The sequence below is a fragment of the Falco biarmicus genome, chromosome 1 (assembly GCF_023638135.1).
Source record: "Falco biarmicus isolate bFalBia1 chromosome 1, bFalBia1.pri, whole genome shotgun sequence".
NCBI lineage: Eukaryota > Metazoa > Chordata > Aves > Falconiformes > Falconidae > Falco > Falco biarmicus.
In genome coordinates this window covers 23,105,851-23,124,732 of record NC_079288.1, presented here as the reverse complement: position 1 = coordinate 23,124,732, position 18,882 = coordinate 23,105,851, and the positions used below count along the sequence as shown (strand labels likewise).

Here is an 18,882-nt window from a genome sequence, read left to right as displayed (position 1 = left end):
TTCGATCACTAAGTATTTTTCTTGTCATTTGATAGTACTTGATTGAAATTATCCACGAAGAAACCATTTTCCATAAGCTTGTAAGAAAACCCAAGAAGAACGCGCAAGACCATCTGATCGGAGAACATCAGACCTAAAGCTTGGGAATCCCCTCTGAAGATAAAGGAGCAACAGAACCTTCAGCTACATGCTAAGAATTACACTGTGGTAACAAAAGGTGGCTCAGGAGACTAGATCGAGGTGAACGTAGCCACACTTCTTTCAAGGTGAACTGAACGGATGTGAATATCCTTTTTTTTTTTTTTTTTTTCCAAAATTGCTGCATTAGTTGAGTTTGCCTTGGCTAGAAGTTGCCAGGACTGCTGTGGGGCAGGTGTCAGCCACCACATGCCTTCACTGAACAGCCTGCTAAGCTTTGGAGGTTGCCATTTATCACCAACCCAAAACTGGTTTTTTTCCACAGACGGGCCCCAGGCCCCAAAATCAAACCATGGATCCACACCTCTGTTGGATATTAAGATAATGAAGCCCCAGAATCAGGCTCAACAGGATGAGTATTTGTCATTTCATGCTAGCCATAGTTTGCTGAGTTCTCCATGCAAATATCTGGCATCCTTGGTCCTCTTGGGAAAATATCCTGTTCACCAGTTAAGGACTTGGCTATCTCTTTTTCCTCAAGAGCAGAGGGATGTTTGTGAGTTTTATCTCAGGGATGAGTGCTCTAACTTGTAAAATGCACCACCCAAACCCCAAAGTTTTTCCCTGAGTTGGGGGGATTAAACTGCTGCCCTTGTTTTCCCTGCTGGAAATGAACCCACGATGCCACTATTGCACAGGATGTTCTCCAGCTCTGGGAGTCGGTATGCAAGCTATGTGAACCCACCCCTACAACCTCACAATACAGGGTCAGCCATTATTTTAAAAGAAAAAAACAAAAATAAACTAATCACAAATTCCCTGCTGTCCCAACAATGTGATACTGCAGTGGGCTGATAAGGGGACTCAACTGAAAGAAAATGCTGGAGGAAACAACTGCTCCAAATCTGAGTGTCTCTTGCTTTCATCAGGCATCCGTGGGCTGGGCTGTCTGCCACTACTCTGCTTCAAGACTGAGTGTGAACTATCATTATGGTTTCTCCCTTCAGCCTTGTCTACACTAGACTTCACAATTTCTCCTAATCGTTGTTTCAGTGGCAATAGCACTAGAACGGGCTGGCCACCGCAACTCGCAAGTCATCTAAGATTGGCTTAGTTGCATATTCCAAACTTAGTCCAATTGGCCAAATCCAAGGTTGGGCAGAATTTGAGCTTAAAGTAAAAATATTTTTCAAAGTCAAAATTTCAATTTGTTTATATTATATAGCATATTCCTCTTGAAACCTCTGATACCTAGACTGTCACACAGAAGCAGGTACCCATTTGCTCACTTTTAAAAATTCAGCCTAGTGTCTTCAGAGATCTTGATTTCACAGTAACCTGAAACATTACTTAAAGGAGGCCTAGACCTCACAGGAACCGAAGCAACAATTCAGAGAACTGATATAAGACTATCCGAAATGATAGTTTAATTTAACAATGCTAAAAAATTTTGTTTCAGTGGCACTGCTGTAAAAAAACCAAACACCAAAACCCAACAAATATCAAACTTCCCACTAATTCCCAAAAGTCACAAGTGAACCAGTAACAGGGCTAGAAAAAAAATCCAATTCCTGCAACTAATTAGTCACTGCTCACAATATCTTCCTGTCTAAATCATTCCAACCAAAGACAGAAGAACTTTCACCATTAGCAACCTGCGATCTGTGCGAGCTTACTTTAAGAGAAAAGCCAAAACCAGATGAAAGAAGCATTATGTCACTTACCTGCCAAGAGGGATTGCAAAGTAGAAAACAGACAGCATCAGGGTCCTTGTGTTTTTGGTGAAAAGGTCTCCTATGATGGTTGGTGCAATAGTGGAGTAGCTTGCTTCACCAATGCCAACCAAACCTCGTGAGAGCACAAGAAGCCAAAAATACTGAGAAAAGAAATGAAACATGTTAGCGGGTCTCCCCTTGTCTTTTTAAATTCAGGATGGACAACAGTGAAATCTGAGCAAATGGGGAAATATAAACCCATGTAACTGGAACGTGATCCTTTTGTATGCATCAATTCTTTTTAAAACCTCCGACTCCTTTCATTTGTCTCTTGCCAGGAGGAAACGAACTATATTTTTGGGGGAAGATTTATAGGTGTGAATGAAAAGTAATAATAATATGTGTTTACACAGCAACACTGAAGAAGAGATTCTAATACAGTCAGAAGACCCTGAGTTTATTCTCAGGCTGCAGCTCGCTCTTGTTAAGCCCAGGCGCTGCCAAGACGGCACTGACGGAGGAAGGCAGGGGAGCAGCAAATCCTGCTCTGGGACCCAGCAAAAGCAATACCTGCTGAGCACAGCCCCAGCCTCCCCAGCACGCCAAGGGACAAGTTAAGACTGGTGAAATCCTAAAGATTCTTCACAGCTGTGCAAAGAGATGAACCAGCCATCCCCCAAAATAATTTATTTTTCCTTCATTAGAAGCTACAGCATAAAGGAATTTTTTCAAGGTGCTAAGCACCTATCTCAGGGCTCTCCCCCTCACAGCGGGAAGGCAGAACGAGCCAACACTGAACAGCTCTGAAAAATCTCCGGTTACAATCCGAGGTGCCATGCACAGAGTTCCAAGAGATAAGAGGCGAGCTTTATGGCAAACCACGGAACACTGGTGTGCTCGGTCAGCAGTACCACCCGGTGAACGACTCGGAGCCATGCGAAGCAATGGCACAGGTTGAAAAATTCATTAAGCTGCCCAGAGCATTAATGGACTTCACATTCACCACCATGCAGCCGAAAATGGATGACAAGGAACGGTTCATCTAACAGAGTTTTCTTCGTGGCCCGTTTCAGCCAACACTTCTGCAAACTGCAAGGACTTGATTTTCAAGCTGACCTCTTTCACTGCACTTGCAGTTTTCTGGGTGCTGCTGCGTGAGGGCATAAGGCACAAGACTTTGATGCCTAAATACCTGATACATGAGCACAATCAGGTTCTCAGACATCTATGCAGCTTGAGCTACACCCAGAAGTAATTGCAGGTGCGCAAATTAAACAGTCAATTGCAGAAAACCGTAAGCACAGGGAGATCTGTTTCTACAAATCCTCAATTTGCTGTGATTATTCTGTAGATCATTTCTAAGAAGAACAGCAGGGATTATGGTATGTCCTTAAACACAAAAATGCTTTGAGAACCACGAGCGATTATCGATTCCCCTTCTTCAGATGGGAAATATTTGAGTTGTAGGGAAGTGACTTTGTGCCCTACAGCAAAGCTAAGCCAGAGTACAGAGCTCTCAGATACAGAAAACACCACACAGACATTAAGCCATGTGCCTCAGTCATAAATATATCCATCAGCAGACAAAACTGACAGTACGACAAAAAAAATAATAATATTTTTGCACGCTCTTTACTTCCTCTTATTTGGACATAAATTCTGCATCAATACCTCTTTTCTGAGTATATGCAAGTTCCTTGTTTGCTGGCAGGGCGTTTGCACTGCTGCTATCATTCATATATCTCCCATAAAATGCACATATGTAACACACACGTGGGTGTATGCAAAAAAGGGCAATACTGTGACTCAAGCAATTTAATTTATGCCAATTACCCAATGCTAAACCACTCCACTGCAGAAATATGCTGACAATGATTGGTGCACAGGTAACCAATGTATTCGGAATGAGCAACAGTATTTATAACATGCTGAATGACTTAGTCACGCAGAATTAGAAAGCGGGGGAACTGGAGCATGATTTTGGTTTCTTAAAAGGTTCAGATCTGCATCACAGAGAGGGTGACAGGCAAAACAGTCATCTGCCAGACCTGGAATGAGTATTAAGACAGTGCTAGTTACACCTGTAGAATGACCTTGCAAATGTACTGGATGTTCCTCAATTTTGAAATACGTACGGAAAAATGACACAAGTTTGTGCTCAGCAGCCAGCATCACTCCCAGTGAATGCACTGGACAGGAGTTTTCTCCAAATAATGGTGTTATAAGGCTCCTCTTAACAACGCTTGTGGAAAGCACGAAAACTGTACAAAGTTTTCCTATTGTGGTTAAGAGTGACTTGGTTCCATCCAGACCATTGAATTGGAGTCCCAGCACAACAAAATCACCTGAAGCAAGCAAGCAACAAGCTCATTCTTCTCCCCCAGTTCCTCCTCAGATCCTCCTCCCTGCTCATCCCATACGTAACATACTCCAAATACCTGTTTAATATTTGAACTATGTTATCTGAAGCTGCAGTATCCAAATTTAAGTCAAGAGATTCTGATTTCAGTTGGCAATAAAAGCAGTCTTACAAAAGCATAAGCTACACAAAGACATGAATGGCATTGCCTTTCTGAGATCACATACACAAGACTACGGACCACGCAGCTGTTTAGGTGCAACAACTAGGCAAAACATACAAAAATCTGAAAAAATATTAGAGAATTATTTATAGCCTATTCTACGTTGTGCATAGTTTTGGAGCTCTAAAGAGCTAATGCCTCCTCTTACCCTACTGAAAGATGTCTACTGGATCTTTGGCTAGCATGCATCCTACTGGAACCTATAGAATAAAATTATGCAGTAATTTGTTACAGCAAGCTAGGACCCCCAATCTTCCATCTCTAATCAGTCAGTCAAAACTTATGTTTTTGTCATCTCTGAAGAAGGACGGCTGGGTAACTCCCCAAGATGAAAAGTCATTTCTGAGAGAGGTCTAATCTTTTCATTTTTCATATAGGAAAAAAACCAACCAAACAACCAAACAACAAAACAACTCCAAAATTCTTATGCTGCTACTCATTTGGATCACAGACATACCATAAACCACTTAGAAACTAGTCCTAAAACCACGATGTGTACAATACAGACAACTGCTATTTTTTGTCTATTTATGTAGACATACACCCATATGAACATCTCCCTCCCTCTCTGAGTGTATGTGAACATGACAACGAGCAGAAACAAATGGCAATTACGCAGGCAGAGGAAGTGCTGCTCTCCTCCACAGCTGTAGCAGGGCACTGCTACCATTCCCTCTGCACTCGATTTCCCCCCCAAGTGCTTTTTCCACTCTGTCCTACCCCAAGATTCTCAGCAGTTTTTGTCTCAGTGAGACAAACCGGGCTGACATCAGCCAAATTCTTCTCTACATTTTCTGTGCCTAAAAGCAGTACAGACAGGCAGCTAAGACTTCTAACTGAATTTCACTGTTCCCGAAGCAGAAATTGATATATATTAAAGAAGCTTATTCCTTTCTACATTACTTTGGAACTCTTCTGTAATTTGTTCATCTGTGCAAATAGTTCTCACCCTGGCAGGAGTCAGCTTCCAGCACTTGAGCTTATTCCTTTTCCACAGGTTAAGCCCACCAACCCCAATACTTCAGTGTCTTTTTCTCTGGGCCAGTGCTCGCAACTAAAGTTTTTTGGAACAAAGAGCTACTACAGCAAACAATTTATTTATGTATTTAATTTTGGTTAGCAGTCACATCACAGATGCCAGCACCTCCGTGAGAGCTGTTAATATCTCCTGGATTGTAGAGATGAGATGGATTTCTTTGAATGCCTGTACGGCAGAAACCTGGGGCAATTCAGGATGCAAAGGTGCTCCGAGTCCCTTTCTCCAACTTGTATGTGCCATGCAGGGGCTGATGAGACACAAGCCAGGGAGGATTCTAGTATACAGTAAACCATCAACATATGGAAAGAATGGTGGCTGACTGAGACCCAGAACTGCTACAGCCTTCCTGGGAATTTCCCTTCCAGAGATGCCATCGCCAGAGACTACTGCACCGAGAAATCACTCATACGTATGTTTTGAGGGAGAAAAGGTCAACGGACCTGCTTTCTTCCTCCCATCTCCTAACTATACGGAAGGAAAAAAATGCTCTAGCTCTAAAGCTGAACAATTTGCTACTTTGTGATTTGAGGGCTAACCACCCAAACACAAAAGAAACCCAGTCCGCCAAAACAGACCTGAGTTTTGGAAGGGATACAAATCCTTGTGCCTCAGGGAATGTGACGATTGCTAATAGAAATTACTCTACCTACCAACCCAAATTTCTTAAACTACCAGCAAACCCTAGACAACAACAGTGACAGATCACAGCGTCAGATGGGACCTGGTCTGGTCACTGTTGCCAGTGACATTATCGACTAGAAGCTATGGGTGTGACACAACCCTTCCAGAATTTTCATCTGAAAAAAGCTTTTATGATTTGAGTTAAATATTTATAATACTCCAAAAGACAGTTCATGTATTTTCTCTAGAAAGTATGACACTGTTTATATTCACATTTTCGTACTGACTTCACTCTCAGTCTCAGGCACACATAAATGTTTGATGGCCTAGGACACATGACTAGCTTTAATCATGTTTGGACAAACCTCCTAATTATACATTTATCCTAGCTGTATAGACCACTGATTGAGTAATACATGTTTTAATAGCTCTAATTACAGCTTTAACTTCTTTCTCTTTTTTTTAATTAGTTAACAAAAGGAATTAAGCCACAGTTCTTTAAAAGATTAGCTGTCAGTGATAAACCTATAATCTGCCAAATATGTGTACAACTCTGAACCACCAGATTTACTGTCTAAAGAATCATATGATCCTTAAGCTTCAGTTATTAAGTATTTGCATTTGAATGTGAAGTAGCTTGTAAGGGTCTCATAAAAATAGCTGAATACATACTTCTTTCAGATTAGGGACACACGGGCTGATGAGATCACACATATAGCCAACCTAGTACAAATGACTTCTGTGCGTGCGTGTGTGTGCACAGCACCAGTACAAGTCATGTTTTGAACTGATGTTGCTGGTCTAAAAGTAGAATCTTTCATATTGCTACAGCCAGTGCACCTGCAGCCTTTCCTGTATGACGATACTGAGTTAACCTCCTACAGATTCTACATATAGCTTCTGTAAAAGAGGGTTCAGCACCATGAAATTCCATACTTGAACTGCTGAGGTTTGCCATATTTTCCTTCTTTGTTATATAAACATTATGCAACAAACAAGGCTATGGATCAAGGTTTGCAGCCTTGGCAAGATGATGTGCATAAGGCCATTCCTGCCACTAGGCAGCTAGGATTGCCACCCAAAGCCTAAAATACATGTGTGCAGAATGACAACAAACTAAGGAGAAAGCACTGGGACTGACTGAATTCCCCTGAATTTCTAGAGCAAACTCAGTTGCGCTGCAGTTACACTCTTGTATTTCTGCAGCTGGCAGAGTCTTGCACTGACAACATCCAGGGTACCACAGCAGTCAAAAGCGATCAGTTAGATCAACTGAAGACAGATAAATCTGATATATTGCAGGAGTCAGCTGAGCAAAGTAAAACCCACAGGGCTCAAATGTACATTCAAGGGCTGCACAACAGTGGTCCCTTTTGACAGCTACACTCATGTGCAAGCATTTGCCTTTCCTGAGCAGAACTGTATTTTCTGGCCAGGCAAACACCACTGCCTCTTGCACTCCATTCACTTTTCCCAGCCAAATCAGCACTTTGCAGGCATCGAAGTGGTTAAAGCTGACACACCACACCCTTCACCACAGGTATGAGAAGATGTACCATTAACCATGATGCAAACCAAACCAGGAACGTGCTTCTGAGTATCGGTATTGTGACTAAGAGCATTGGCTCCTGTAAACTCACAGTTCAAATTGCAGTTCATTAGCTGAGAGTCGCTAGAAGAGCTGAGCGATGGAATGGCTTTACAAAAGCAAGTATTTGACCTGCATAAACACTAACTCCCCCAATTCTCTTAGCTCTCCCAGTAACGACGGGGTCACCTTTCAGAATCTGAAAGTTTCCAAGTCAAACAGGGACACTGATGTATTGCAAAAGACAAGATGACATGAAACAATAATGTTGATGTTTTAAATTCCATTCTGTCTGGATGGATGACAAAGGCTACTGCAGAACAGATGAACAGATAAGCCTGAATACATCTTCCACCTCTGTGCACCCCTAAAGCTCTACCAATTCTGAATACATATAACCAAGACACCTGGCTTCCACATGTGCATACAAGTCCTGGGTCCACAGGAATACTGTTGACAGAAATATTGTGTCAGACCTAGATCTGGACCACACAGTCATATGCCCTACCTTTTCAAACATGAATGGTTCTAAATCTCCTCTAATAAATGAACAAATATTGTAAAGAGCTAGAGAGGGGTTACCTATTTAGTACTGGTGAACATGTCTTCCTATCAAGTGCAGCCCAGACTTTTAAGTAACTGAATATTCATGCCAAATTTTGGCCATTTTGTGTCTTACTGTCTGGGAGATCTTTGTGCAGAAACAAAGGAAGATTAGTATCTACCTTTATCTACAAGTAATTTTGAGTAATCCCTCATGGGGATTGCCAGCAGAGACCAAAATACAAAATAATACAGAGGCAGAACTGTTCAGTGTGATGTTTTGTTTGTTGGTAATTTTCTCCCCCATTAATAGGTTGGGTAAGCATTGTTTCCAGGATTTCCTACAACCAAAAGGAGTTGATTACGTTTAATCTCTGGGCAGCGTACATAACAACTAGCCGGGTACACGCTTGTGTGGAGTCTGCGTGATGAGGGGTTATGAGATAAGTTATCACCTCTGATGCAACACTGTGAGCTATCGGTATTTTATCAGTTTTCTGTAGAGCTACAAGTGCACTTAGAAGTTCACGCTACAGTTACCTGTCTGATAAATACAACTATAAACTACCCTTCTCACCTCCAACAAGATGTTCTTCCCTTATCATGACGTGAGTCATGCTGGCACGGTAGCCTGGGGGAGATGCACTGCATTTGCTGGTTCTTCTACCATTTGGCCCACTGCAGAGAAGTGATGGGGTTTAGAATTCTCTTTTCTTCCGTCTGTGTGTGTGTCATCACTTACCCATAACTACTTTTCACTTCCCACCTGTTTACAATCACAACCGCACGCAAAGTTTCCCATAACTTTCATCACCACTGGATTCTACTTAAGTTCTATTTAGGTTTCCTCCCTTCAGATTGAATTCTTGATGCTAAGTCCGTCTTTCATCACCACTTTCAAACTGCTCTTCTCCTTTACATGCACATCACAGAATCAGAGAAGAGCTGAGACTGGAAGAGACCTCTAGAGATAGTCTGGTCCGTGCCCCCTGCTCAAAGCAGGACCAACTACAACAGGTTGCTCAGGACCATGTCCAACTGAGTTTTGAATATGTCCAAGGATGGAGAAGTTGCAACTTTGCTGAACAGCCTGTTCCAGCGTTTGACCATCCTCACAGTAAAAACGTTTCTTCTTATGTTTAAACAGAATTTCCTATATTTTAGTTTATGCCCATTACCTCATCTTTTCATTGGGTACCATTGAGAAGAGTCTGGCTCCATCTTTACTGCCTCCTCTCAGGTAATGACAGATGTCAAAGCAGCACTACAGGCTGCCTAGGGATAGAAGCACAGCCCTAGAGTGACGATGCCACTCTAGCAAAGGTGAACTATTTAAACTCCCAATTAAATCCACATGGCAGATACCATCTCATCTACCATGTCTCTGTTACACCATCGCATCTACTGTGTTGGCTTTCTTCACTCTTTTTCCCTTAAGGCTGCTTGGGCATGACAAGTATACAAGTTTATAAATTGGTGTCCAACAAAGGATGCTTCTCTTACCCAAAGGCCTTCCCCTGAACTCTGACAGGGACGTCACTAACACTAAAGTGAAAATGTCCTGGACCTTTCTTCAAGTATTCATACATTTTATTCACATATTCACCTTTTTTTCAATCACACATGCTTATTATATGCTGACTAGAGGTTATAAGCATGTTACAGATGAGACCACTACATCATACCAAGATTTAATAGCAAGCTACTGAGTTATTGAAACCTTAGTATACTTGATTAATCATTTGCTCAAGGGTCAATATACAAACCCTTTGCCATTAGGATGGACTTACATCATGGCTTCTAAAGCAGTTCTGATTCTTCTACAGCACCCATTTACACTATGTCAAACACTTCAGAACTTCAGCTCATTTGGATGCATTAAGCGTCCCACCAATTCTCAGCTCTAAGCACCTCACCTTTGAACAACTCCCTTTTGGGAAAATTCAGCTGGTATTCACAGCCCTGCAAGGAGAAGAGAGACTACAACAAGTAGAAAGAGAACAAAATACATATTTAATAATAGAAATGAGCGAGGGAGATGAAGCAAAGTCCACTCACCTTTCCTTTGATTGTCTCTAGTATTTGTTAATGGCTTTACTGCTCCCAGGTGATCTGTTCAGACACACTTAATTGAATGTGGAAAGTTTTATTTGGAAATGCATCTAAGATTCTAGCTGATTAAAGTGTCCTTATTTTATGATATTTATATTATTATTTTGTACATAAAAATAACCAATAAAGCTTGTAAGATACTCCTTTTTCATTCATCACACCCTTCAATCAGTGTTTAACAACTGGATACCTACAGATAGGCTCTGAAGTGAAGCACCTAATTAAGCACTCTGGAGAAAACAAAACAAAACCAAAACGACCCTGGAAGTAGCAAGACTCCCACAGCACTTCCCAGAGCCAGCAGGGAGCTGCTGTGTGGTTTGCATGTACAAAATTCAGCATTTTCTTAGCTGCTTGCAAATTTTGAATGTGCAATTCCCCTTCAGCATTAAAATTGCAGCATCTGAATCCAAGTTCCCAACACTGCCCTTGCTTCAAACCTGTGGCAGTCCTGAGAGACTCTTCTACTACTTTTCAGTCATTTTTTGGAACCAAAAACAAGAAAAAAAGAAGAAAAAAAAAAAAAAAGAAGAAAAAAAAAAAGAGTAAGCCCAATTCTTATTCTCCATCCAATTAGGTAACGTAATTACAAGTCCCTGGGTGATGAAGCAGCACCACCAGGTCCTGACAATTGCCTCAGTTAAGACAAAGCAGCATTCAGCTTACTAATTGAAGGGCTTTTCATGTGATTGACCTGCCTGTGGTAAAAATATTACATGACACTCAAATGGTGGGATTTATGTTCTTCTCAATTTAGTTTCTTGGTCATTAATATTGCATTAATGACAGGGGTCTGGAATGTAATTGGAAGGAATGTAACAGATTAGCTTGCTTATTCACCAGAACACCATCCAGCAGAGTGCCCTGTGCATAACTACTTATAAAATAGACCTTAAAGAAAAAGGCTAACATTTTCAAATAAATCACAGGGATCATAAAGAGCCCCATGTTACCAGTGCCTGCTAGAACATCAAGTTAAAGCACTCCTTTTCATCCTTGTGGCTGAAAGTGTAAGACACTGAGGAGACCACAGCACTTCACATGGCTGAAATAGTGGTCATTTATCCCTGTTAGAAAACCATTACATGCAGTTCGGCCAGACTGCATCTTCCAAAACTCTTCCCCTGAGAACCTTAATAGTTCTGGGTCAGAAGCAAACTGTTGCTTTTTGTTCCAGATTAGTCAGATGGGACACGCTTACCAGCACTTGCAACAAATATCTCTGGCATTAGGTACTATCACCATTCCCTACCTGAGATGTGCGAAGACAACCATAACATGATCACAAAAATAGGGATGGGGAGAACTACAATGTATTTTTGCAACTGTGGAAACAAGGCAAGCTGCTTGACACAAGAGCTTTTCAAATACTAACAGCTGGAATATGGCCTGGTGTACACAATACTAAAGAATATTCAAAGGCAGTAACAGGCTGCTGTGTTCCAGCACAGATGAGTCCCAAGAGAAGACTGAATCCAAGGAACCCAGAGAGAAACAGACACCAGACTTTTCAGAACAAATGGTTACAGGTAACACTAACACCTCCACCTTCACTGATATCTATAGAAACACGTGAGATCTAACCGCATTTACCCTATGGGCTGTCTTGGCTCAAACACTCCTTGGTTTGGATCAGCTCTTAAACCAAAATTCAGTCAAATCCAGCAGATGTTTCTGCTTCTTGGAGAGCACAACCCCACGTTCCTATCCCTGAAACTGCAGAAACGATGATTTCTCAGCACCCTTTGAAAGAAGCATCACCCCACTGACTGAGACATTCTGGTGTGAATGTTTTGCCCTAAGTATATGCATTTTCAAGGGTAGAACAAGTTTGGAGAGTCCATGAAGAGGTTTAAATGAAGTGACCATGAACAAATTTGTAGTCTCAGGAACTTTCCCTGTGCTGTCGGTTCTACTGATTCTTGGCATGTTTTATTTTGCATGTGCTAAAATTTTAAGTACACCGGGAGGTCAGACCTTTTAGGCAACTTTGCTGAAAAACCATCCAAAAGATTCCAAACTCTGAATTTTTTTCTTTCTGCATTCATGTTTCACACTTCTCTGGCTCACTGACTCAATCAAGATCCAGAAGCATCCAAGTGCTGTGAGGAATGCTGAATTTGCAGTAAGTTTGGCTTACATCTGAGAGATGTCTCATTTTTTAGCATCACATTTCCAGAGAGAAACTGGTGCATCTACCAATTCCTTCTACCTAGCAGCTTCTCCCTACTCATGATCTTTGAATAGCTGTTGTTGAAGCATTATTAATTGGCAAGGTTTTGTCATGCTGTAGCTTCATTTCATTCTCTAAATCCAGCCTATTTGACAAAATGACAATCCTTTTTAACTATATTAAATGCATTTGCATGTTTTGTCACTATCCCCTCACAAGACTTGGTCAATCATGTTTTCAGACATGATGATCAGCACCATTCCCAGGGATTTCCAGCTCAAAATCTACTACATGGCTTTGAGATTAGTACTCTAATTCAATGTTATCTGAATTGCAAATGCAGTGTTTTGTGTAGCATGTGAACTTTATGAATTTAAAAGAAACGTCTATACTCCAAAAGACTAATGTAGCACCTGGTACAATAATGTATTTCCCATCTTCACACTATTTGCACGTTTCTCAGAACACAATGGTCCTTTTTTCAGCCTTTGTGCATGACCCGGGTGGCCACATTATGTGTGCCATTGAAGAAGCGCTTACACTGCCTCTAGTATGACTGAAGCTTTTGTAGCTGTAGGCAACCAAGAGCTCAAGTAAAGAAAGGCTCAAATCCATACTTTTGCATCTGAACGCAAGCCAGAGGCTGAACAACACTCCCTCTCTCTTGCACCCTGTTTTTCAGGACGATATGCACAACCTTCAAGAACCACCAAGGCCCTGCTAATACAAAGTTGTTGCCAGGCTTCGTAATGAGCCTAAAACTGGGTTGAATGCACTGTTTTCTTTGTGAGGCATCATTAACCAAACCCTCCTGAAGCATCATGCTTCTTTTCAAGTCAGCCTCAAGAACACAAGCCATAAGCTGCCTTATTTACATCCATGTCGGCTTACAGCCTTAAACAAACGGTAATGCTTCTCCAGACCCATATCTGAACATCCCAGCAAAGCACACCACCAACTTGGCATCTCCTCGATACCCTCAATACATAGTTACCTAGGAAGCTTATTTCCAAAGGAACTTGCTTTGCCTTCTGCACTTGTTTGACCAAGGCAGGCTTTCCCACTACTGAAGCAACTATGCAGCAGTGGAGCACCGCATCAGGAATGGCTTGTGTTCCTCAGATCACAACTACTGCTGCAAGGATCACGTTAAACTGATAGGAAATTTTGGAATTCCTTACTCGATATTTTAACATTTGCTTGGAAACTTACAAGCAGCACTACTTACTTTCTTTTTTTAATTTATTTCCTCCCTCCACCCCAGCCAATTCAATACCATTCTATTTAAGGAGCATTTTCCCTTTCTTCCATTCCTCGGATGTTTTGAATGAGGATGAGCTTAAGATGCTGTAATAATTATTTACAAAGCATAATGCTGAAGCCTTATAGGGTCTTCCAGTAAGACAGAGTTGAAGCAATAAGACGTCCTTTTTGTGTTCCATCAGCATGCTCTGGGGTTAGGCCTCTGCTGCAGTATGACAAGCAGAATATACACTTTAATAGACAACACAAGAAGAAGGAACGCTTCCAAGACACACACAGCCTGGCAATGAAATAAATATGCCTTCTTCCCTCTGACTCCTCAGCAAATAAGTGACCCAGGTGAGATTTCCTACTCGGGCACAATAAAAGCAGGACAGGCAGGATGATAGTTACAGGCAGGTGTTGCTTCCAAACCATCCATTAACTGACATAGTGGCTGAACTTTCCTATGCTTCAACCTAGAGACTATAAATTCCAGTTTCTGCATAAAAATGAGACAAAACTGTAAAGGTCTTTGGCCTGTAAAGATCTTTCACGCTGGCACTACGGTCCCCAGCTGTTTTCTCTAGGCATTTTCATGATCTGATGAAACAGCATCAAATGTAAGCGTATTGGTTTAAAAAGGTGTAGGGTGTGACTCAGTTCACACAAAGGCACACTAAAGTTTCCCACAGACTCCCAAAGGACGAGCTGAATCAGAACCACAGTCACAGACCCTATGATAACGATTTCAACATCTTCCAGTAACCTAGATAACTAACGGTTGTCCAGAAAATGGGTAGGCAATTAGAGGGAGCCCTCACTGAGACCCACTGCAAATGAGCATTAAGCCTCAAGCCTATTTCTTTATACTCTCCCAGCACAAACCTCTGTCCACCTGCTCTAGAAACAGCCTGAGCTCTGAGGAACAGTCCTGACATTTCGGTGCAAATTGCTGCTTTCATTTTAATGAACTAGCAATAGAAGCCTCTGCAGCAGCACGTGTCAGTCCAGGTGAGTTATGACACTCAGCAACAGAAACACCTCTTCTTCTTTCAGCATCCACAGTGTCTGATTCAGATATTGCATGCTTTCAGAGCAATGAATGACCCAAAAGCAGGAAGCAGTGGGCAGGAGGCACACTTAGGATCAGAACAGCACATGACTGGGACGACTGGAGAAGTTTGGGATGTGGTGCCAGACAGACCCTACCTGGGGGAAGATGGGACTTGGGGGTGTTACCTTGACAGCTCTCGGGTCCCAGAGGGGAAAGCAGAACTGATCCTGCTCCAAACACACTGCAGACAAGAAATACAATGTATGGTAGAGCTATTCCTTATGATAGTTTCTTGCAGTTCATTTTTCTTATCACATGATTAAGCTTTCTGAGTAAGCTTTGGAACTATGCTCTGTGTCTCTCCTGGTAGCCATCACCAGCTGTGTTTTCAATAACCCTTCCCAAATGCTTTACAGGTATATAGATGCAGATACCAGAGGGTAAAAAAACAACACTCAGAGCAGAAAATACACCACTTCATTTTCTAACACCTAGGAAAAGCCTCCTCATAGATTGGCTTTTGTGGGGTTGATGCTCTGAGAACACCCTAACCTGTTTTTCATTTATAGGTTCCTTTTAACAGGGACAAGTAGAAGGGGACAAGGTAGGAATATAAAGCAGCTAGGAGACAAACACATGACAGTAATCCTGTACTCCATTGCAGAAAGCTGCAACTATTTCATCTACATAATTTTTTTTCCCACCTCTTCTGTCCTAGGTCAGCAAAATCTGAGGGAACAATGAGGACCCCAGATTCAAGAGTTCAAATCATTACACGGGTCTGTGCAAGAGAAGATGTTGCTCTTACATGAGAACAGTTTCCCATACAGTATTTGATATCAGCAGTGCTGAAGATGTTAGCGGACTTGACAGATACCCGGAATCTCTTAAGACCAGCTTAGGCAATGCTTCATTATTGAAGGAAAAAGCAATACTGTATTTTTTTCCTACACCTCATGTAATCCGTATAAAAAAACCATGCAACACAGTAGAACTTTTAAGAGTGCTGTGAATAGCACTGGGAAGGAGCAGTAGGAGCCTTCGGGGGGGGGGGGGGGGGGGCAGAGGTTAAAGAAATGGTGCCTCTCAGTTCCCATAGAAACTCTCATACTGCCTTGTCCAGGAAGCATGGATCTCTCATACTTCCTTGTCCAGGAAGCATGGATTTTGTTACATCTTGATCTAGTCCTAGCTAGAGGTGGAGAGTCAAGTAGCCCTGAAAACACAGTTTCTCACAGCAGAACTGCTGCAGGAACCTGACAATTCCTACCTCCCAAGAGCTGCAGCTTTGGAGGTCTCATCCCCATCTCCAGCACCGACACAGGTGTAGGTACATATAACCAGACCTGAGGCAGGTTCATTTCTTCTCCTGACGGGCAGTGCCATCACCTGCATATTGCAGTGCAGGTAAGCCTTTTGCACAGCATGCGGCTTAGAGGGGAAGCAGCTCTAAAGCTGTGGGAATTACCTTTCTTCAAAGCAATGCAAAAAAATGCTTTAAGACATATGGGAGAGGGAAAGTGAGGCAGAATCAGTCCACAAAGAATTTCATTGTGCAGTGTAAAGTGGAGATGAGAACCCTTAGCCTTTCCCTCTCTTCTGGGTCTTCAGAGCCGCCTAAGTCCAGCACAGCACCCTCCTTCACCCGGTACCTACTGATCCTCGGCCCCTAGCACAACAGCTCTCCTGTGGTGGTGAGGGAGCCCTGATAGCAGAGGGCAGTGGGGGAAGAATATATAGAACATATAGAAGAATATATAAATTGCTATGTCTCATCTTAACAGAGCAGAGGCAAAGCAGTAGGTTACAGCTACCCGGTGGTGCAGCAGGGCACTACACCAGCATTACATGTACAGCCATAAGAGCAGCACTTAGTAATTTGACTGTTGACACCACTAGCAGATAGAACAGCAACACTACTGTAATATATTACCCACCCTAATCTCTTCATCTGTGATAAGAGAGTATGCAGCGGACTATATTTTTCCTGAGCAGCCTAGCAAAAGGGCAAGCATGCAGAAATCCAAATGTCAGCAGCATATGCTCATCTCTAGGGTTCCAGCACCACATTAAAGGCTGGCAAAACACATCAGAGCCAAAAATCAGCCTTTGTCCATGAACTCCCCCTGTTAGTTCCAGCACCAATTTCTGCAATGGCCACACAAACTGTCAGGAATCGCCCATGAGGGAAGGGATTGAATGCGTGTGCCGCAGACTTCACAACGTTGCTGGGAGAATCTCTTTTGCCTTCTTTCTAAAAGAGACTTCTGCTCAAGAATAATAGGATGGAACAGTGGGATATAAACATTCCAGTAATTCATGGTGACTTCAAAGATAACACACACGTACCCTTCTTACATACAAAGCAACAGCTTGGGGCTTTTAGTTTGTTTGCTTCTGTTTTTCAAACTGTGGATTTATCTTACACAGTGGAAGCAAAGGAACAGAAGCTGTATGTTTTATAGTACAACTTCTGCCACAGCACATAAGGCTAAAGGCGCTTTTTATTTTTTTTTTCCCCTTGGAGCGAATCATCATGTGTAGGGGGATGGGGTTGGTTTATGTTTACATTTTTTAAAATTAACCCAGCTAACCATTTGTTTCATACTGCACATAATTCTTTACTTCTCTTTTAGCACTCCTTGAAAGACAAGCTTTGGAAATAAATACACATCTGGCAAGTCTGAAAGACAGGACTTCAGCAAGCGCTGCAGGCTAACTAGAATTCCACAGTGGACTATTTTCTTCCTCTTTCAGAGATAAAAATAATTAAAAAAACCCAAACCACTAGTAGAAACACCTATCCAGATTAACATGCTGTGGCAGGGAAAATGTTTTACCATATTAGCTATATCAACATTTAAACAGAAATATTTATCAAGAACTGGAGGATTCAAAAGCACATTCCTGGTTTACATTGTTAAGTCTTTGCTTTTCCATTTCCAAACTTTATACCATCTGCAGCTCTCATGTCTCCCAGTAAACCCACATTACCACAGCCTGGTCTGGCTGATTATTAGGTACACTTGGTCTCCCAGCCCAGCGGAGCCTAACTACTTTGCAGAATACTTTGCTCATCTGTAAAACAGCATCCATTTTACACAGAAATATGCTTTATTCGAGATATTTATATGGGAAATAGCAGTATTTCACAAGACTGGAGAACAGTCTACAACTTTCCATCTCCAAGCTCTTTCTTGCTTAAAAGAGCTTGGAGGTGGGAAGTATTTTAAAGCAAGAAGTGTGTCTGTCCACGAGGGAGAGGAGTCCTGATCTCTCAGAAGTTGAGCTAAGAGGGGTAAGAAAGCTAGCACCAAAGCAGGGTTTCATCTAAGACAAATTTCTGGCCAAAGCAGTCACCTGTAAGAGCTATTATTATGACTAATAGATGTGGATATCCAAGCAGCCAGAAGCAAACTCCCAGCCCGTGGCCTGATGGCTCCTGATAAACAAGTTGCTTCACGTAAAACTGTTCAGAAAGAGATAAATGGTGCAACTGGGATTACAGACTCTTTCCAATGACATCCTGGGATATAAACTGGCTCAAGATGATCAGCTGCAACACAGACAATCAGGCCTTACGCTCATCAAAATGCTATCTAGAGAAAAAAACTGGTCACTTATTAAATCAGACTTTATACTGACACAGAGGAAGACAGACACATATTCGGCTTTTGTGGATGGAAATGCATCGTGGTAAAGGACCTGCATGGAGATTGCATACATTTCTTTGTGCTATGACTCTATACTGAGCAGCTCACTTTTTTTTGGCTGATTTATTATGGCATATGAACCAACAACCAGCAAATGTTTTCTCCAGTGCTTGCCAAAAGCCAAAAACCACACAAGGAAGGGTTTTACAGGTGAAAGTATACCAAAAATTTGTGTACCCGCAGATGCAGGACTGATTAAAAGGCATGCATAAAGTGAGGTAATTTCTAAGCAGGTGTCTGTACTTACAAAATACAAATTAAGATATATACACACTTTATCAGAGTTTCTATAAACAGAGTTAATCTAGAGATATGTCTAAACGTGTACCAATTTTAACTAATTTTAGATTAATGAACAA

At 41.9% G+C, this 18,882-nt stretch overlaps 1 protein-coding gene across 4 annotated transcripts in view; it reads right to left on the bottom strand.

The window, feature by feature from the left end:
• Positions 1–18,882, bottom strand: part of LOC130157691 (sphingosine-1-phosphate transporter SPNS2-like) — a 141,456-nt gene that overhangs the window by 53,800 nt on the left and 68,774 nt on the right. For all 4 annotated transcript variants that reach the window (XM_056357610.1, XM_056357583.1, XM_056357593.1 and 1 more), the window contains exon 4: positions 1,863–2,014. In XM_056357610.1, the coding sequence (XP_056213585.1) occupies positions 1,863–2,014 (152 nt within the window). The remainder of the gene's footprint in view (positions 1–1,862; positions 2,015–18,882) is intronic.